Genomic DNA, 21,956 nt, shown 5'->3' with positions numbered 1-21,956 from the left:
CAGTGTGGCTTAGCATATTACATAATCAGGGACAGGAACTTTCCAAAGTAGTTCAAGTAGAGCTTAATTTCAAGATAGCAGTCCCACTGGTACTAGCTGTGAGGAGTAGAAGCCACCAGGGCAGAGATAAAGGGTAGACTATTTTACAGCTAAATAAACCTATTGATGAAAAAGTGTTTGTGTTATTTCAGCATCATTATATAAGATCACAACAGGTTAGCTTTCCTTTTTCAATAAAACAAAGCAATGTTCTTGCCTGAATTTAAGACATGTTCATAAAATTTTACTTAAAATCAAGTAGTACTCAATTTGTATATAACCATACTTTTATTATTGCACAGATATTAAACTTAAACTTTATGTGGTACTGGCAGACTTCACTCTGGAAATGTGTCACACAAAGTATTTTCTTAATGGCTTTAGGTCATTTTGGATAACAGTTGCCTACATGAACTCAAGAATGTCAATTATAGTATGCTACCCAAATTTCTAACTTTGCTTATCACAAGAGATGGAGTTTTTATGATAGTAAAGTAAAAACATGTCAGGTCTGCAAGAATAGTATATAATTGCAGGGAAAAAAAATTATGCACCTTTGTAATACCTTATTGACATTTTATCAAATCCATACTTGGTTAGAGCCATCAAGTATATAGTTTACAAAAAAAAAGCAAAACTTTTTGTGGAAATTGTTCACACAATTATGTACATAATAGAGCTTAAAATACTGTTTTATTAATTAATTTCTATTCCAGTTTGAAACTCAATTAGACATTTTCAGCATTGATTGAAATATTCACCAAGTATTTGGGTACATATCAAAGGTTAAATATTAAATGTTATTATATAATTTTGATATTACTAAGATATGATTTACTCTAAACAATAAAATTAGAAAAATGCCTTTCGCAATATTATCTAGAATATTATCAATATGGATAGCCTTTGTTTCTGCATCCTCAGTGAATTATCATTATTGATGGTACCAGCAGGTCCAGTGAACTCTTTTTGAAAGTAGATTGTTTTTCAGACAACTTTATCACAGTAAATGCATTATCATCTACCAAGTTGCTTATGCCAGAAACCTAGGAGTCATTCTTGATGACTTTTCCTCCTTTACACTTGACAGTCAATAAATCACCAAGTGCTGTCAAGTCTACCTCCAAAAATAGATATGGCTTCTCTTCACTTTTCTGCCTTCCTTTAGTCTCCACCCTTTTCCAAGGTCTCTACCACCCACACCTAAAGGTTCTATTGGCTACAACAAGAAATTTGACTAATATTTTACAGAGTAAATTTCTCAATAAATATTCATGGAAGAAAAGGAGTTTAAAAAGTGTTGCTAGGTAATTTATCACTCTCAGTGCCCCTTTTGATTTCCAGAAGAAAAATTGTTGAGTCAGCACACAAATAAGTAGTCCACATTCTAAACATTGTTACTGTACATGGTATTTCTTGATTCTCCTTCCTGCCCTTGTTTCCTTTTGCCTTTCTTTATTCTCTGCTTCTTTATCTCTAAATCTCTTGCTCTCTTGCCCTCTCTTTTTCTTTTCCTCTTTCCTCCCTTAAAGTATTGATATTTACAATTTACTGCATGATTATTGTGCACCAGCACTCTGATGGAACTTCTAAGCATGTTCACACTGACTTTCATAATCTGTACCACGAGCCTTTGAGGTTGGCCCTGTTATTAGTTCATAATGCGTATGAGAAAACTTGGGCTCAGAGAGCTTTAGTGGCTCATTCACTGATAAGGACGGTGACTGACATGGGTGTGAGCAGTGTGACACTGGAGGCATGAGGATCAATTACTTAGCTACGGCTGTATTCTGGGCGATGGTAAATTATGTTCTGAATTAGGGCAGTAGCAGAGGGAATGTAAATAAGGGGATGCGTGGGGGACACAATGAAAACAGGTTTTTTAGAAGTGCTGATGGGCTCTTTTTATTTATTTATTTATTTATTTTTTGTGGTACGCGGGCCTCTCACTGTTGTGGCCTCTCCCGTTGCAGAGCACGGGCTCTGGACGCGCAGGCTCAGTGGCCATGGCTCACGGGCCCAGCCGCTCCGCGGCATGTGGGATCCTCCCAGACCGGGGCACGAACCCGTGTCCCCTGCATCGGCAGGCGGACTCTCAACCACTGCGCCACCAGGGAAGCCCCTGCTGGGCTCTTTTTAATAAAATCTGTAGAGCCTCATGAGTACTGAAAGCATATTTCATTCTTCAAGGAAGTTCACATGAGATTCAACAAGTTCCCATAAATACAGAAGAGAAATAAGGGGCAGAGTCTAAAACTGACTTTCAGTTAAGTGTCAGGATCCTTAGATTTCTGCTGTGTTTCAACCAAGGTGTTCTTATTTGCTGCAAGGATCTTCCTTCAAAAGGTGCCCTCCAATTCCCTTCTATGGGAATGCTATCTAGATAAAACCGCTGGGGAAAAAAAAAAAAGGCTTTCTCCCAGGGCATTAAATCTATTAAAAAGGTAGATGGTAGACTGCCAGGAGATTCTGAGACCACAGCTTTGCTGAAGGCACTCCAATATAATGCTCAAAAGCTCTGGGTTTGGATTTAATATAGAACAGAGTTCAAATCCTGGCTTTGTCACGCTTTACTTATAAGACCTTAGGCAGGCTTCTTAATCTCTTATGTAAAACAAGAGTAATGGTACTTTACTCTCAAAAATTATAATGCATTATCAGCTGCTTAGTGATTGTATGGTGTCAAAATATATGTCCTCAACCAATATGACTCCTCTTCTCAAAACTCTAAAAGATATTCATTATCAGCTCAAATCTAGACTGTATCCTGGTGATTAAGGCCTTATTCCAAACTTGTCACTTAGACCTTTCAAAGCCTCAGCAGAAATTCTTGCTTTGTGGCCTTTTTATCATCCTTGATGTATCACACGCATTTCCAAGAAATAGAGCTCTTGATCCGTCTCTGCTCTTAGCCAGGCCCACCTTGAGGCCAGACTCCTTGTCCAACCTTCACCAGACTGGGCTTCTCAAGAACGGTCAATTTGTCTTATCCATCACTGTATACCCACCCTTGTACAGTGTCCTTCATGAAATAGGCATTTGATGACTGAAATCTTGTATTAACTTTGGTTTACAATGTGTCTTTTTGTTGTTCACCCACTAAGCAGATCCTCAATAAATAATTACTCAATTGGGGGAAAAAAAATTAAAAAAAGACTCTCTACTACAGTAACTGAATGTATTAAGAGGCGCTGGTCTTCCCCTGCAATTCACCCTAGAGAGAATAGGCAAGATGTAAGTGTGTAATGTGATATGTGGAACTGAAAACTGAAGTTTATGAAACGTGGCTTCTGAAAATAAAAGTGAGGATGGGGTAGTGAGCTTATTAATGTTTTCTTCGGTTTTCTTAGTTACTATTTATGCACATCTAGAGTGAAGGAAGAATTAAGGACTGTATTAATGTAGCCCATGAGAAGGATGATACCACATCACCAAATTGGATAGGGTTATCTCAGACAGTTAGGAAATAATGGCCAACGAGATCCTTTCTCAATAAACCTAACTGCTCTTCACCATGCTTATTTTTAAACAAACTCATTTTTGTGGTAACCAAAGAGGGGATGGAGGGATTTAGAGAAGTTAAGTTTTGCAGTTCTTGTTTTCTACCAAATCTGAAAAAAAAATGAAATTAATCCTTGATTCAAGATAAAACACTGCAACACTGGAAAAGTGCAGACTCTCAAGTAATGAAAGGGCCAAAAGTCAAGTCACAGCTACTAGAATTGATTTTTAAAAAGTCAAGGACACGTGTTAAGTACTTTTAATAAAAATCATTACCAGGCTTGCCCATGAAGACTAGGTTGTGACAGCTTTAGGTGGCTTGGTGAGGGGATGGGCAGTAGAATCTGAGCCACTGAGCACTGACAATATAAGTTTCATAGAGAAAATAAGATACATTATACCACTGAATAAGAAAAAGTTACTGAACACTTTCATTTAATTTCAAAGTACAATATAATTTGGGACATCCTGCCATATCATCTGCAGAAGAACCTGCACAGAACCTATTTGATCTTTGCAATCTGCTTCTGATTGCTTGAAATCAATGAGAAAGCATAAAAGATGCTAATAAATTTAGCTGCTACCCACATACAGAGATGAATAAAAATGATGAAATTACTTCCAAAGATGAATAATAACCATTGAGGGGTTTACCTCCAGGCATGCAGAGCATATACCTGATTCTATTCATTTATTGCTGCCAGGAATTGATATTAAGGTATTGGTCATGTGGGAATAATGGATGCAATCACTGGAAGTCCTCATATATGATAAAGAAAAATTATTAGCTGTCAAAAACTAAGTATTCATGTAATCATTAATACATTTAAAATCTCCAGGCTTATCAAGTGATTTACAATCATTTGGTAGAAATACTAAGCACAATTATTCTCCCATTTTCAATATGTGCATTGAGATTGAGACATGAGAGGTCACTCAGCAAAGTTATAGCAAAGCATTAACTCATAAGGTTTTGCCTCTTGGTCTAAGACCTTCATTTTTCTTAAAATTTTCTGTTTAAATTTAAATTTGTCTTTAAAAAAACAAGCTTGTAGTCCTTAGAAAATGACCCTTCTTGATTTGCCAAGGGCTACTAGAGGGAAGGCCTATTGGATGTATTAAAAACTAATTACTTGGGCTTCCCTGGTGGTGCAGTGGTTGAGAGTCCACCTGCTGATGCAGGGGACATGGGTTCGTGCCCCGGTCCGGGAAGATCCCACATGCCGCGGAGCGGTTGGGCCCGTGAGCCATGGCCGCTGAGCCTGCGCGTCCAGAGCCTGTGCGTCTGGAGCCTGTGCTCCACAACGGGAGAGGCCACAACAGTGAGAGGCCCGTGTAGCGCAAAAAAAAAAACAACCAATTACTTAAATTCAGTTCAAAGAATTTTTTTTTTTTTTTTTTTTTTTTTTGGCGGTACGCGGGCCTCTCACTGTCGTGGCCTCTCCCGTTGCGGAGCACAGGCTCCGGAGGCGCAGGCTCAGCGGCCATGGCTCACGGGCCCAGCCGCTCCGCGGCATGTGGGATCCTCCCGGACCGGGGCGCGAACCCGCGTCCCCTGCATCGGCAGGCGGACTCTCAACCACTGCGCCACCAGGGAAGCCCCTAAAGAATATTTTGATAGGAGAATTTAGGTGAACAGAATTTCCAAGTAGTTGCTCTATGATTATTTATTTTCGTATGAAATAATAAAAAGGACATCAGACTCAGCAGTCTGATAATCGCCCTGTGATGATACAAGGTGACTTCTGCCTGTTCATTTAACTCTGTGCCTCAGTTACCTCCTTTATAAAATTGTAAAATGGTGAAAATATCAGCCATGACTATCTTGAAGCATTGACAACTAAAAATAAGATGTGTAGGGGAGTATAAATATAAGGTAGTCGTTCAATCTGGTTTTCTTTACTAGTGTCTAAACACTTAAGAGCAAAGAACACATCCACGCATGTGCATGTATGTGCACGTGTGGAGGGGGGAGATGAGGTGTATGTATGTGTGCGTGCATGTGGGTGCATGCATATTTAAGGCTGTGCGTTCTTTGGGTGCCGAGTACAGTGTATTGTTATTTTATCCATTAGTTTGTCTCTCTTAAATGAGCACATTGATCTAACCATGTGTTTCCTTAGCATGGCCTAAAAATACTGATTTTTTTTTCCATCTGCCTTTTCATTACGTTGTCCTACGTGTCCCATTTACTGTAGCCACTGCGCAATTACTTGACCTTTACTTAAAGAAGCTCCACACTGTCATGACACCTTGAACTTGCTCTTGATATATACTCTGTCTTAAATATCTTATTTATCCCCTCCTTGAAGTCCTATTCACACTTGAAGGATGGTCTCCTTGTCAAATCTTTTTTGACCACATGACACAGAATTAATCTCTCCCTCTATTATATTTCCACTGTATCTTCTGGGATTATCTATTCTAGCATTTAGCAGTTTGTTTTCATTATGAGTTTACATCTCTGTTTCCTCAGCCAGAATGAATGTACTATCATGATTCATTTGAGTGTTTCCATAGTCCCAAAGACAGTGCTTGCAACACAGCAGAGATATAGTTAATATATTTTGAATGAATAATAACTGAATGAATTAGACTCTCAGCCTTTGGAACTCCCATGAGAAGCAACATTAAGTAGGAAAGAACGCCAGCTTCAAACTGGAATTATCTCAGTTCATGTCCTGCCTCTATCACTTACTGCCACATGGTTTCAAGTTACTTAACCATTCTATGTCCCCATTGACATGATTGTACAAAGGGCATAAAGACAGACTTAACTCACTGCGTCACTGTGAGGGTAAAATCATAGCTCACATAGATATGTGCGGTGCCTAGACCATTTCCAGGTCTAGAGTCAATGCAAAAAAAAGCGTTAACAAGTATTAATAAGAGTGGTACTTAGCTTCTCACATTTAAAGGACAATGGGGGTGAAGTAAATGATCCCAGTAGTGCCATACTCTTTCAAGTATATTCTAACAACTTAAATAATCAGATTAATTTTATTTAGCTAAGTTCCTCTGAAATTATTAAACTATGTTTATTATATAATTATATTTGATCCTTATTATTTGTAGAGTCTATATGTGCAAATTCACCTACCTGCTAAAATTTATTTGTGTCCCAAAATCAATACCCACAGTATCTTTACAGTCATTTGCAGACTTGTGCACATGTGGAACAGTGAAAACTTTGAGTCTCCAGGAGCACATGTTTGCAGCTGAGGCTGAACAAGGAGATGCTCTGTTTTCTTGTTTCAGTTCTCATATTGTAACTAAGTGTCCCTTTTGTGGTCAAATAAATGTGGTCAAATAAATAAATAAAATACCACATTTTTTGCCCTCCCCCCCTTTTTTTTTTGCTTTCTGTTGGCGATTTTGCTGTTTAAAATGGTTCCCAAGTGTAGAGCTCAAGCGTTGTCTCGTGTTCCTAAGTGCAAAAAAACTGTGATGTACCTTAAGGAGAAATACATATATTAAATAAAGTCCATTCAGACATGCATTATAGTACGGTTGGCCATGAGTTCAATGTTAATGAATCCACAATGATATTAAGTAAGGTGCCTTTAAACAGGAACATGTATGAAACAAGGTGATGTATTGATGAGTTTACAAAAATGTTGTGACCAAAGTCTCACAAGAACCTAAACCTGTATTTTCCCTGGGAACAATATTACAATACTCCCAAATTCAGTGTTTGCAGTGCCTTTACAGAAAATAACTACTGCAAATTATGAGAATTGACTAGAGTTGGCATGTCCTTTGAAATGTTTTAAAATGCTGAGCAAATAACTGTGCCTTTAGATGATTTCTTAAATCCTTTTACAGAAATTTAATCATTGTAGAGCTAGCTAATTTGTAGCAGATCTGGAAGAAGGGTTTCAAAACCCGGTCTCCCTGGAGAACATTGCTCTGCCTCTGCTATACCCACATAATTGAAACAATGTCATAGTGGCCTTGGGTTGTGGGCTAAGAGCTCAGAAGTCCATTCCTTGACATTGTGTTCAGCCTCTTTCTGACAGTCATTTATTTCTCAACTGTTCTCAAAAGAACAACTCTGTGTGTTTATTTTTAAAAAATGAATGTAAAATTTCATCAAAGTATTATTATTCATATATATATATATATATATATTTTTTTTTTTTTTTTTTTTTTTGCTGTACGCGGGCCTCTCACTGCTGTGGCCTCTCCCGTTGCAGAGCACAGGCTCCGGACGCGCAGGCTCAGCGGCCATGGCTCACGGGCCCAGCCGCGCCGCGGCATTCGGGATCCTCCCGGACCGGCGCACGAACCCGTGTCCCCTGCATCAGCAGGCGGACCCTCAACCACTGCGCCACCAGGGAAGCCCTCATTGCCTATTTTAAAGCCCTCAATCACATTCTGAAGTACTGGGGATTAGGATATCAATATATGAATTTGGGGTTTTGGAGGGCAGGGGGCAAAATTCAGCCCATAGCAATGTGTCTTGACAATTGTATCCACCCATGTGACAGACATGAACTAAGATGCAGTTTTATTACCCAAAAAGTCTCTTTGTACCCATATCCAATCAATCCTCCAGTGAAGTTGCCATAGGCAACTACTTTTCTGATTTGTATTACTGTAGATTAGTTGTATCTATTCTTGAATTTCTCATATCAATGGAATTATGCAGTATGTACTTTTTTGAGTCTGGTGTCTTGTCAAATCCAATCTTACATCTTATTGCTATTTTCCTCACTATCTTCCGAGAATTCCGTATTTCTCTTTCTGATTTGGATCTCTGTTGGATTTCAAATCTTTTTCTTCCTTAGTTTGCACTCTCATTTTCCTGGCGCATACCGTCATTAACCTCCTGATAAAGGGTACACAGATGGATATCTTTGAGGCCACTCGTATCTGAAATATCCCTATACTGATACTTATGCAAGTGTATGTTCTTATGCTTGTGTTATAGTTTCCTCATACATCATAATTTATTTGGCTTGACATGGAATTCTAGGTTTAAATGTTTTCAAACATTAAATGTTTTTGAGAAATCTGATGTTATTCTTATTCCCGATTATGTTTTATGTACCCCTTTTCTTCTTTTTTTTTTTCTTCATTCTGGAAGCTTTTGGATCGTCCCTCCCCCATGAGGCTCTAGTGTTTCACATAATATGCTTTAATGTGGTTCTTTTCATTTATTATGTTAGATATTCCATCATCCCTTTCAGAATGGGCTCTCAAGTCTTCCAGTTCTGCAAAGTTTTTATTGGGGAGGAGGATTTTTTTGTTTTTTGTTTTGATTTGTTTTGTTTTTTCTAATTTACTGTCTTTTATTTTTCCTGTTCCTTCATTCTCTCATCTTACTATTTGGGTGTCAAAAATTATGGACTAAACCTCTGATTTCTTATCTTTTCTCTCCAATTTCCTTTGATTACCTTTTTTCCCCCAATGAATTTTGGAAGGTGTCTATTAATTTATCTTCGAATCTATCTATTGAATATTTAATTTGTGCAACCAAATTATACATGTCATAAGCTTTTTCAAAATCTTTTGTTTTTCTTGTATTTTATACTATTTATGGATGCAGTAGCTTCTCTTTGATTATTAGGGTATTAATGACAGTTCTTTGGATCCTTTATCCTTACACTAATGCTGTTTCCTTCAAGTGTCATTATGCTCTTATGTGTTTTTCTCTCTGTATGTTATGGCGAAGGCTTTGTTTTCAATGTCTGATAGTCTTAAATTACCAGTTTACATAAAAATGCAGTACTAAAAAGGTGATTATGAAGTGCAAACTCTAGTGCATGAGTGGAGGTTATAAAGTGGTCTCCTCACGGTTGGGGAATTGATCAGGAACCTATCTGTTCTTTTCTCTTATTCTTTTAAATTTTGTCTAGAGAACAATTATCTGATATTCTGGCTGGGAAGTGTACACCTGGTTGCCATTGCTCTGGGTATCAGATGAAGGAAGAAGACTTGAGTGTCTTATGTCATTGACTTAACAACCCTTGCCCTCATCTCTATTCTCTCCTGTGCCTGGTGTCCCTGAATCTGTGGCTTCTGTTTCAATATCCCTGGAGAATGAAGCTTCCAGCTACTCCAAGATCAGGGAGTGTTAGCAGACTGGTTTTGCAGAATGTGATAGGACTTTCAATCCATCTTCTGTCTCAGAAACATAACTGTCCTGCTTTGTAAGGTATTTAGGAAGTAACAGTTTCTAGTCTTGCCTGAATTTGGTCCTGCCAATCACCTTGTTTTCATTAATATCTCTTAAGGAGGTACTTAGGTTTCATCTCTCTCCTTTGGCTCAGTCACACTTTTCCTCATTTGCACCTTCAAAAAATTTGTTAACCTCTCTCATTCACTAGAGTCCTATTAATCTATTCCTTATAGGTTTATACCATTTAGAATATTTTACTGTCATTTTAGTGACATTTACGAAGGAGAGATGATAATGCATGTAATCAACCAAAGAATTGTGTAAATTTGTCAAAATCAGACATATAGTTGTAAGAATGGATTTAATTTGGTTCTAAGGGGTAATCCCTAACACTTCTTGCATCTCTGCCTTATTTGCACTTATGTTTGTGTCAATTCTTTTTTTTTTTTTTTACATCTTTATTGGAGTATAATTGCTTTACAATGGTGTGTTAGTTTCTGCTTTATAACAAAGTGAATCAGTTATACATATACATATGTTCCCATATCTCTTCCCTCTTGCGTCTCCCTCCCTCCCACCCTCCCTATCCCACCCCTCTAGGTGGTCACAATTCTTTGACCCTATCCTGTTGTCCTTCCTTTCTCCAATCTTTTAATTTACGTCTATTATTTTACAGAGTATCAAAGTAAGCTGGCTGCCTCCTCCACCAGGAACACAAAATGGATTTATTACCGGCTATAAAATTCGACACAGAAAGACAACCCGCAGGGGTGAGGTGGAAACCCTGGAGCCAAACAACCTCTGGTACCTGTTCACAGGTCAGTGTTCACGTGGTGGGGTCTTGGAAGGTTTTGATGAATTAAATGCCTCAGCATCAAAATATTGTTTGCTGGTAAACAACTTAACCATTTTTTTCCTGTTAAATGGCATGTGCTGGTCTGAACGAGAATAACCTTTACATTTTTAACTTGATATTCCCTGTAATGCTTTCACTACGTATTTTGCTTCTGGATCATCATCTTAATAAACATATCATTGAATTTTTATCCATATTAGTTTCTTAGTATTATTGGTTCAACAACTTCTGTTGTCAAATAATTTTTAACTGTTTAATAACTTTTTTTTTTTTTTTTTTTTTTTTTTTTTTTTGTGGTACACGGGCCTCTCACTGTTGTGGCCTCTCCCGATGCGGAGCACAGGCTCCAGACGCGCAGGCTCAGCGGCCACGGCTCACGGGCCCAGCCGCTCCGCGGCATGTGGGATCTTCCCAGAGCGGGGCGTGGACTCGCGTCCCCTGCATCGGCAGGCGGACTCTCAACCACTGCGCCACCAGGGAAGCCCTGTTTAATAACATTTAAAAGTCGTGTAATCAAATGGTTCCAAGTTTAAGTCATTTTGAGCCTTGTTCCCTCAAACTCCAGGAGTGAGAATGAAGTTAGAAAATGGAGAGAGGGGTAGTTTGGGTAATAAAGAGAACAAGTCTACTTTCCATAAATAAAAAAGTAAATTCACTTACATAGCAATGTTGGTGGAACTCATAGTGGGTCAAAATTCTCTCTGAAAACTGGACCCAGTTTCCATGTAGTACTTAGATATATTTTTTTTATTTTATAAGATTAATAATCATATATTTCCTTTAACTATTGGAACCATTAATACATGTCAGTCCAGTTCCTGGAAAACAGAGACTGAGTCAGGCTTTCAAGTTAATGCATTTGGGGTGCAAGCCCAGGAAAGCAAGAGTGAGGGAACAAGGAAAATGAGCCAGGGAGGAAAATAAATCAAATAATGATGACGTATTATTGAGCTGGCCCCAAGTTTAGAACAAACCCACAGCTTGCTTGGCCTTGGTAGGGTATCACTAGAGAAGCTAATTTAACTGCTGTGGCCCACAGAGGATGGCTGGATAGGAAGCGTGAGCAGTTCCTCTCTTGTCTATCATTGGTCAAAGTAAGCCCACCAATAGGTTGTTAACTGTTTTGTACCTCCTGCCGGCCCCCTGGGAAGCCGGCACTTCTGGTAAATGTACAAACATGGAATTCTCTCCTTTTCCTCAGCACTTTATGTGGTGATGGCTTGGTCTAGGGTGGAAGCAGCACTTGGGGCTGTGTAGTACCAAAGAGAGCATGAACTAAGGGTTTGGAAAGCAAAGCATATAGCAGTGGCTCATGGCAAAAACTGGCGGGTCAAGTTGAACGTATGTGTCACGGCACATAAACTGGCTGCATGACAACATGCAAATTAAAAATCATAACTTACAGAAAATGAATAACTATCATCGCAGATGAGAATAAAGGAAAGTAACTCCTTATTTATTCCTTTCTCTGTATGAGGTACTCAGTAAATTTCCATCTGAAATCATAAAACACACACAATTTAAGCTCCTTGCTCAGCCTACAATATGAGACTTGATAGAAAGCTGGTTTTTCCCTTTAGGTTTTGCCTCTTATGCCTATAAAATGTTAATGTGATTGTGAGAGTGCTTCCAAAATAGATTACCAAAAAATTACATTACTTGTTTTATATCTGGACAGAATCTCCTAGGAAGGTATTATTAAGTCTAAGCGGAACTTATGGCACTCTACCATTCCATTTAAAAAGCTTAAGGAAAGCCAAGATCCTGTCTTTTTCCTGGATAAAATGATGGGAAGAAGGTAAAAATATTGAAGTGAGGCATGTTTGCTCACTGGAATATTTGGTACAACATGTACATAGTTTACTTTAAAATAAATCACCAAAATTGAAAAATCCTGCTTTAAAAATTTTAGTATAATTCCTAAGAGTTAATATTTGAATAGAAGAAGAGGCTCTAAGAATAATTTAATCCAAACCTTGTATTTTAATAGATATTGGCATTTGAAGCCCTGAAACTTTTTTTAATCATTGCTTTTCCTTCTCAAATGAAAAATATTAAAAATATAAAATAAACTTCTTTTTTATAAAATAATTAAAATATGAGCATTCCAATAGAAAAACTAAGGACTGTATATTCAATTTACAGAACTATAAATAGCCAACAAGTGTAATAAAATGTTCAATCTCATTAGCAGAGAAATGCAAATTAAAACAAAATTGAGTTAGCATTTTCCTTTGATTAAAGTAATAAAGATAAAAATGAATGATGATACACTGTTTTGGAAAGTGTACAAAAGAAACATGAACTCTCATATACTACTTGTGGGACAGAAAGCTTCTAGAATCTTTCTGGAAAGCAATGTGGAGATTTCTGTTATATACAGATGTATGTGTGTGTATGTGTGTGTATTCATAAATGTATGAGTCAAGTTTCCAACTTCTAGGAGTTTGTTCCAATTCGGCAGACATATTTTTTTGCAAAGTTTTGAACTAAAAACATGTTCATTGCACCGTTACTTTAATAGCAAATAACAAGAAAAAAAATGACCCTAAGTATCTAACTGTAGGCAGTTAACTAGAAAATTCAGACACAATCATATCAAGGAATACTGTATATCTATTGAGAATACTGTAATGTAAACATGTTAAATTACATGTTAAATATTTAAAGCATGTTAAGTGAATAACTCAGTTTTAAATCAGTATTAAGCATGAGTCCATATTTATAAACTAAAAAATCCATAAGAAAATATTTAGAATAATATGTTCTAAATATCAAAATATTAATAGTGATTATTGCTTACTTTTGTAACAATAAAATATGCATTTAACTGCATATGTACAGTGAAAAACAAATAAAATGTCAAGACTCTGATGTTATAACTTTTGATTACCAAAATTGAAGATTTCCTACCACTGACTTTAACTGTATGCCCATTGAACAACTAAGAAGGGACTGGTCAAGAAAATAAATGAAGAATGACCTTACTGATATGAATTGTTTAGTATTTATGGGTTTTTTGCCAAATGGAATTTAACACATTCAGCTTAATATAATCAAGCCAAAATTTTGACGCTCTAAATATACAAATTTTAGGATTTACTTTCGACGAAAAGCAAAATTGTTTAAAAAGATAACTATATAGAGCAGCAAGTTTTAGCCTTTTTACTATCAAAGATGCTATATTAGTCCTAGGGGGGTTGTAACAAATTACCACAAATGTGGTGGCTTAAAAGAACAGATTTTTTTTTCAGTTCAGGAGAAACCAGAAATCTGAAATTAAGGTGGTGGTTAATTGGCAGGATTGGTTTCTTCTGGAGACTCTGAGAGAAAATGTCCTATGTTTGTCTTCTAACCTCTGATGGTTGCTGGCAGTCCTTGACATTCCTTAGCTTATAGATGCATCTCTCAGATCTCTGCCTCCATCTCTGCATCACTTCCTCTGTGTGTCTCTACGTCTCTCTTCTTATAAAGACACCATTCGTTGGATATAGACTGTAGTAATCCAGGATGATTCCATCGCAAGGTCCTAAAGTAATTATATCTGTTAAGACCATATTTCCAGGAAAGGCTATATTTGGATGTTCCAAGTATACTGTATTCTACTCACTAGACACCTTTCATTACTTTTCCTCTCAAGGACAATCATTTTGAATTATACCCTCTAATGAAACTTTAGTTATCCAAAAATAAACAATTCAGCCCTATATCTTTATTCCTCTAAGATATATGCGGCAATTAACCCTTCTAATCAGCATAGGATAACCCATCTTCACTCTGGTTTAATATCATTACAGTCAAAAGCAAAGAAATAGGATGAATTAATTAGCTTGTTATTGAAATGATGCACAAATGCCCCTTCCCATCTTTATAGATTTGTAGGAATCTGGACTCCAAACTTGAAACCTTTATTCAGAATGTTCCTTCTTCATTTCAATTGTTATAAAATGAATTTGAGAGTGCAAACATAATCTGAGCAGTTATACTTGTAACTGTACTTGATATGTATTGCAAAAAAGTCACACAGCCTCATTTTTAATTTGAAATAGAGAATTACAAAAACCCAGAGGATAGCCTCATACTCTTAAAACATTAAAAACAAGCTTTGCAAAGCCTCTGCCTTCCTCTCCCCTGTTCTGTGTCCTGGCTTTAGTAATGCACGTTGCATTCCTAGATGTAGTGGGAATGTCTTTCAGGCTACAAAGCATTGAGGAATCAGGAAGTACCACACACTGGTTGATTGGCTGTGGTTTTGACTTGTCCCCAGGATATATTTAGTAACTTACCCACTTTGTAGTAAGCGGAAGTAATTGATTTTCTATATGAATCTTCAGCACTTTAAAATGTACAGGATTTGCCCCCATGTTTTCAATACCTGTAAAGCACATGGATATGTTGATTTGGCTGTTAGAAAATTGAAAATGCCAGAATGCTTCCTTTGGATGGTATAAATGTTCAGATGTAGAGACTCAAATATTGTTTTTTACAGTCTTCTATTGGTTAGGCAGTTGTTTTTTGTTGTGTGTGTTTTTTTTACTAGGATAATGAGACATCTGCAATAACAAAGTAATTCAGAGTTATAACAAGGAGTTTAAATCACTGCTATCAATTTTATTGTGGGAACCCAAGTCAACTAAATTTTAAAGTGCTGTTTTTAATTTTTGAGTGCTCTTCAGAGAAGGTTGTTTGGAACTGAATTTAAGAGTTTTCTCATGCTTCACGACCAATATAAAAATAAATATAGTGGTAAACATGCATTGGTGTTTTATGGACTGAAAAATTGAAATAATGGCACAGCAATTTTATAACAAGGTTAGCATTAGGGGAATAAAGGGAAGTTATATTGTTTGAATAATACATCATCTGTTGACCATAAGTTTTAAGAAACTAGAAAAGAACTGAAGAATTACAGAGTTTGAAGGCACTTATTACTGGGGATAGAAACAGGCAGAAGACAATCTGCTTTTAACAATAGAATTTTTTTACAGCTAAGAAAAGTATTGCTACCTATACCTTACTTCTTTTAGAATAAAGTTGTACTTAGAAGCAGCTAGGCACACACACATGCGCGCGCACACACACACACACACGCACATTGAGATTGAACTATACGCCCCTGACAAACAGAACAGGAAACACACAATTCATCACATCCAAAGCCCTTTTTTTTTATAGAAGAGGTAACTGAAGTCAGAAGAATGACATTTCTAGGATGTACCATTAGTTAATGGTATAGATTCCAACTAGATCACAGACGTTCTGATTCCTAGTTATGTGCTCCTTGTACTATACAGTGTTGTCATCTTTAGCTCACTTTATTGTGAGTGACTCTGGCCGTTGTGTCAATCTGTAAAAAAGCATTGATATAAACAATTTTAACATTTATAACAATAATAACAGCAATAGCAACTTTGACAACAGCTCTATGCTGGAAACAGTACGGAGGTTCCTCAAAAAGTTAAAAATAGAACTGCCAATGAACCACCAATCCCACTTCTGGGTACATATCCAAAAGAATTGAAATCAAGATCTCAAAGAGATAGCTGCATTCCCACATTCATTGCAACGTTATTCGCAAGAGCCAAGGTAGAGAAACAACCCAAATTTCCATCGACAGACGAATGGATGAAGAAACTGTGGTATATACATACAACGGAATATTATTCAGCTTTAAAATAGAAAACAAAACCTTGCCATTTGCTGCAACATGGGTGGACTGGGAGATATTATGCTAAGTGAAATGTCAGTCCCAGAAGGGCAGATACATGATTCCGCATATATGAGGTATCTAAAATAGTCAAACTTTTGGAAACCGAGAATAGAATGGTGGTTGCCAGGGGAGAGGGAGAGGGGGAAATGGGCAGTTGTTCAACGGGTATAAAATGACAGTTATACAAGATGAATAAGTTCTAGAGATCTGCTGTACAACAAGTACCTATAATTAACAGTACTGTATCGTGCACCTAAAAACCTGTTTAGAAGTCATCTCATGCCAAGAATTCTTAACATTAAAAAAAAATAATAAAAGCAAGAGGACAAAAGAGTCTTTTGAAGGTGATAGATAGGTTTATTACCTTGATTGTGGTGATGGTATCATAATGTATACATATGTCCAAACTCATTAAAATATATACATTAAAAATGCAATTTGGGGCATATTAAGTATACCTTGATATAGCTGAAAAAATATCCATGATAAGAAAATAGAACTGTATCTATTTTAAAATTTAATCTTTATAATAATTTTTTATTCATATACCCATTTTATTGTTGAGAAATCTTAGGCAAAGAAAGAGGGCTAGTAAGTTTTTCAAGGTCATGCAGCTAATAAGTGGTGCAGCAAAAACTTAAGTCTAATTCTGCCTGAATTGAAAACCTATACTCTTAACTCTTAAACTATAGGTAATATGATGTTGACCATAAGCAATGACTATGTGGTTGTGTGAGTATATAAAGGGATAGTGAAATAATGCAGGGATGGAAAGAGATATCTATTGAATAGTAAAAATTGAGGATTAACTTTGTAACTAGAGGAACTGAGTAACTTTAGAAGAGATTAAGTCAAAACTTGCCTACCAATTTATTTTTGAAATACTGTTTAATATTTCCAGTAGCCCAACTCAGGAAACACATCTCAGATAACAGCTTTGAGAAATACATACACAAAACAGCTTTTGATTACATGCTGGTTTCCTTCTATCCCATCTCCAATGAATGAATGAATGAATGAATGCATGCATGCATCCATCCATCCATCCATCAATGGAATGTTTCAAGTGAGAAAATAATCTGCAAATGTTAGTTATCTTTATGTCTATTAAATGCCTAATTTAATAAATTATTTTTGAAAGCAGTTTGTCATTTGATTCTCAAAAGAATACTCTAAGGTAGAAATGCAGGTATTATTACCTAATAACTGTATATGAGAAACTGAGATTAAAAGAGCTCTCAGAACATCTAAAACTTGTCTGGCCAACTACCCCTCACAGCAAAAAAGCAGGAACATTTGAAAGCTAGAATTCAGGGTAATGTACTGACTGACTCTGAAAAGCCAAAATTTCTGGTTTTGCTTATCACTGCATCCTCCACTTATCTAGACTAGAAGAGGGTCACAGGTTTAATTCTGTTGCTAAGAGTCTGGTACGGAAAGCACTGAATTTAGGATCAGAAGCCTTGGGTAAAGGTATCTTGAAAGTGGAATTTAATTTTTTTTTAATCCCACTGTGTAAAACTCAGATTTATCTGTAGGTAATACTATAGTAAAGCAGATTCAATGCAATCTAAAGAAGAACTTTTATTAACAAGCAAAACTGTTGGAGTGGATTCCATCCCTTGGTGAATTTCCTATTCCAAAAGTATCCCTGCTTTATTTACAGGACCACTTAGTTGGATGTATAGTGTTAGATGGGCCGTTTGACTAGACATTATGATCTCTTTTAATATTGGGATGTTATAAAATCTTTAAATATTTTCTTATACTTAATCTAGAATTTCTGGGTGTTATTAGTGAGATTCCACAGCAACACTCTAGAATAAATTCCAAAAGTTTTAAAATTTAAGCTAAAATATAATATTTCAAAAGTTAACAGGATTTTCAGGTTGACCTAGGTACTACTCTATATAGAGTATTAAAGCTTCACTACTGATATCATAGAGAGAAAGATTTGAAAAGCTACGCTACTGTATATGGTTAGAAGGGATATTCTGATAAGTAGCTTGGGGGGGGGTGCCAGGTGAGACCTCATAGGGGAAGCACGTAGTGGTTGGTCTTTTAACTGCCTTCTAATTGTTACTTCAAGTTATTATTCAAGATATTAGTAGGCTTTTGTTTTACTCAAAACTGAATTAATGATACTGACAGAGCCTAAACTCAACATATGTAAATTGAAATTTGGCAAAATTATAAGAAGAAATTTGCATATCTACTTTATAGTGAGATATTTTAATTAACTTATGTTAAAAATTGATAGATTCTGCATGAGAAACACTACTCGATTTAAAGTCAAATGAATGGAACAGACTATACGGCATTCAGAAAGATTTCTGTTTATAGTCAAAATATTGCATGTAAGAGAATGGTATGTCAGTCAAGGTTTGACCAGAGAAACAGAATCAGTGGAGATATATACTAAGAGATTTATTGCAAGCAGTTGACTTAATTGACTATGATGGCTGGCTGGGCAATTCCGAAATCCACAGGGCAGGCCATCAGGAAAGATAGCTGCAGGTGAAATTTCTTCTTCAGGGAAGCCTCAGTCTGCACTTCAGTCCCTTCACCTGACTGAATCCGGCCCACCCAGATTATCTAGGATAATATCCCTTATGTAAAAGCAACTGAATATGGACTTTAGTCGCATCTACAAAATACCTTCCCAGCAACACTGAGTGTTTGATTGAATAACTGGGGACTTTACCTTAGCTAAGTTGACACATACAACTGACCATCACACAAAGTATTTCAAGTCAGTCACTGGAGGTGGTACTGAATAATTGTCCATCCATTTCAAAGAAAAATGAAGTTAAATTTCCCCTTACTGTAAAAGAGTATATTCTTGATGGACTTAAACTATTTGAGGTGAGACCACTATGAAAGTCATGAGCTGTAATGACTGCAATAATTCGGTAAACATTTCTTCCTAGAGTTCTCTCCCTGTGAGATTTTGTTTTTTGGTTTTCTTTAAAGATTTAATTTTATTTATTTTTGGCTGTGTTGGGTCTTCATTGCTGCACGCGGGCTTTCTCTAGCTGTGGTGAGCGGGGGCTGCTCTTTGTTGCATTGTGCAGGCTTCTTCTTGAGGTGGCTTCTCTTGTTGCAGAGCATGGGCTCTAGGCAGACAGGCTTCAGTAGTTGTGGCACATGGGCCCAGTAGTTGTCTCTCACGGGCTGTAGAGCGCAGGCTCAGTAGTTGTGGCGCACAGGCTTAGCTGCTCCGTGGCATGTGGGATCTTCCCGGACCAGGGCTCAAACCTGTGTCTGCTGTATTGGCAGGCGGATTCTTAACCACTGCGCCACCAGGGAAGTCCCTCCCTCTGAGTTTTTAATTTCCCAGAAGAGCCTCTGTAATCCCTCTGCCTCAGGAATCAAGAACAGCACCTATGAAGGGTGAAAAATGTTAACAAGTATCAGATCAATGCCATGTTAACTAAGGGACGAGTCAAAGTGAGCACAAGCCTACTTAAGGCACCACAAAGCGTTTATGTTCAAAAGCATCCGTTCACCACCTTGCTGATGGTGTTGGATATTGTATTGTAGTCTAATATTTCCTTTGTGCTAAGACTTGCTTTAGTGGATCTTTCAACAGTTGTTTTGTGTTTGTGCCTTCCCTGTGTCAGGCACTGTAGTGGCTCTATGGATATACAATTAAAACACTGATGATAACAAGACAACAGCACCAAAACTATTCTCAGTCCATGCCTTCCAGTCTATTTTAGAAAATTAGAAGCCTCTTAAGAGGACAGCATTTTGTGTGGGTGAGTTTATCAAACTGTCTTCTCTTAACAGTACTAGTGTTTCGCCAAAAGCCTACTTTCGGTTTTAAGGTTCATCGGATTCCCTGGCAAAATAACCACTCATCTCACACAAATAAACAGCTTCCATCAATCTTTAATAGAAGGTGATTTAATTTAATTTCAATATACAATCATTAGAAGGGATTATATCAATTTCAATCTACAATTATTGGAAGGAAAGGAATAAGAATATTAACAAAGTATATAATAGAGCATACCTCACCGAATTGGGCCGACACCTACTTCCAGATCCAAGCAGCAGGAGCTGGGAAGTCCTGAGTAACAGCAATCTGGAGCCCCAATGGGGGAAGGGTCCCAGGCAGTGCGGCCACCCCATGGGTGAGACTTCAAGTTGCAGTTCTGGGGATCCCACTTATAATCCCAGGCCACAAACTCATATCATCAGTTTGCATGCAGAAATGCAGCTCTGGATTCACTTTAACAGTGCTGTTGTTTTCACCATGGGGGCGGCGGTCACAGGATTTTTCAGACCCCGGGGGACAGGCCAGGTCCCCAGGGCTCAAGAAATTCCAAGACCCATTCCCTCTCTTATCGTAAACGCCGTTTGATTTGCTAGCAGCAATTGTTAGGTAAGTAGGCAGGCGCGCAGTCCAGGTAGGGTCACAGGTTGGTCAGAGGCCAACTTCTGTCTCTGAAGCCTGAACAAGACTATTTTACTAGCTTCCCCAACAACTGGTTATTGAAGACAACTGCCCTTCGACATTAACAAGTCCATTCTAACCATCATGTAAAACACCATCTCCTACTAATAGTAAGTTAGAATTCTTCTCAGTACCAAGATTTACTCATCTTCCTATGCAAAAATATACAAGTACATAACTTTGTACTTGATAGAAGCATCATTTCTCTAATAGCTTTATTTATGACTTTTCCTTGGCTCCAAATGTTCATGGCATTTCAAATTAATGGAAAAAACAGAGAGGTGTTATTTTTTATCAGTGTTGTTCAACTCATTGAGGCTTAAGAATTTGTCAGTTTAAACTGAGTCCTCAATGTCTCAAAAAAATCATATGATCTTTTGACAAGCATCATGTGTTTTACAATAATTTTTCATGTTAATGAGCAACATTGAGATTCAGTTAAAAGGAAAAGTGTTTACATTAAAAATTTACACGTATCACACTCATGATACACAGGGCCTCTCTTGTCTACCTATACTCTCTGTGTACTGGAAAATCAGCTCTAAGGTCATCACTGTGTCCTATAATGTATGTCCAAATTATCATAGAGTTAGACTTTCTTCATGTTCTAGTATGGAAGCTAATGCAAAACGAACTATGTCTTGTGATGTTTTTGAGAGACAAAGGCCTAGTTTTTCTGCTGAAGTACAGTGGCTTTGGAGTTTTCTTTCTTGGCCCAAAGGGAACATAATCACTGACCTTGAATGAATGATGGAGCATAAATTTTTAGACTGACTCTTCTTGATTTATAGGCAGGCCTCTTCTGAACTGTGAGGAAAAATGATCCTTGCTATTTTTGATTATTTCTTCATCGTTCATATTTTATATTCTGCCTCTGCCCTGAGGCTATTTTCAGGGTTACGTTTTTGTAAACTGGAAAAATAAATGAAGATATAAGAAAAATAATTTGATTTCTTGCTGTAATCTTCCAACCCTTTTGGCTAAAATAATAATTACCACAACAATCACAAACAATGTAAAGCATGTCTACTATTGTTAAAATTTTGCTAAAACGTGTAAAACCCACCAGAAATACTTGTTTTCAGTAAGTTTTTTCTTCTGGGGAAAATTCTTTCACAGGACTGGAGAAAGGAAGTCAGTACAGTTTTCAAGTGTCAGCCATGACAGTCAATGGCACTGGACCACCTTCCAACTGGTACACAGCAGAGACTCCAGAGAATGATCTCGATGGTAAGACCTTTCCCCAATCACTGTCACTCTGATT

General features: G+C 37.2%; 1 protein-coding gene across 1 annotated transcript in view; it reads left to right on the top strand.

Moving 5' to 3' along the window:
* LOC137204223 (netrin receptor DCC-like) overlaps positions 1-21,956 on the top strand; it is a 132,423-nt gene that overhangs the window by 347 nt on the left and 110,120 nt on the right. The window contains exons 2-3 of the mRNA XM_067701459.1: positions 10,341-10,482; positions 21,812-21,922. Coding sequence (XP_067557560.1) covers positions 10,341-10,482; positions 21,812-21,922 — 253 coding nt within the window. The remainder of the gene's footprint in view (positions 1-10,340; positions 10,483-21,811; positions 21,923-21,956) is intronic.

The sequence above is a fragment of the Pseudorca crassidens genome, chromosome 12 (assembly GCF_039906515.1).
Source record: "Pseudorca crassidens isolate mPseCra1 chromosome 12, mPseCra1.hap1, whole genome shotgun sequence".
Classification (NCBI taxonomy): Eukaryota; Metazoa; Chordata; class Mammalia; order Artiodactyla; family Delphinidae; genus Pseudorca; species Pseudorca crassidens.
Note: the sequence above shows the minus strand (reverse complement) of the source record. Positions and strands in the feature narration are given on the sequence as shown.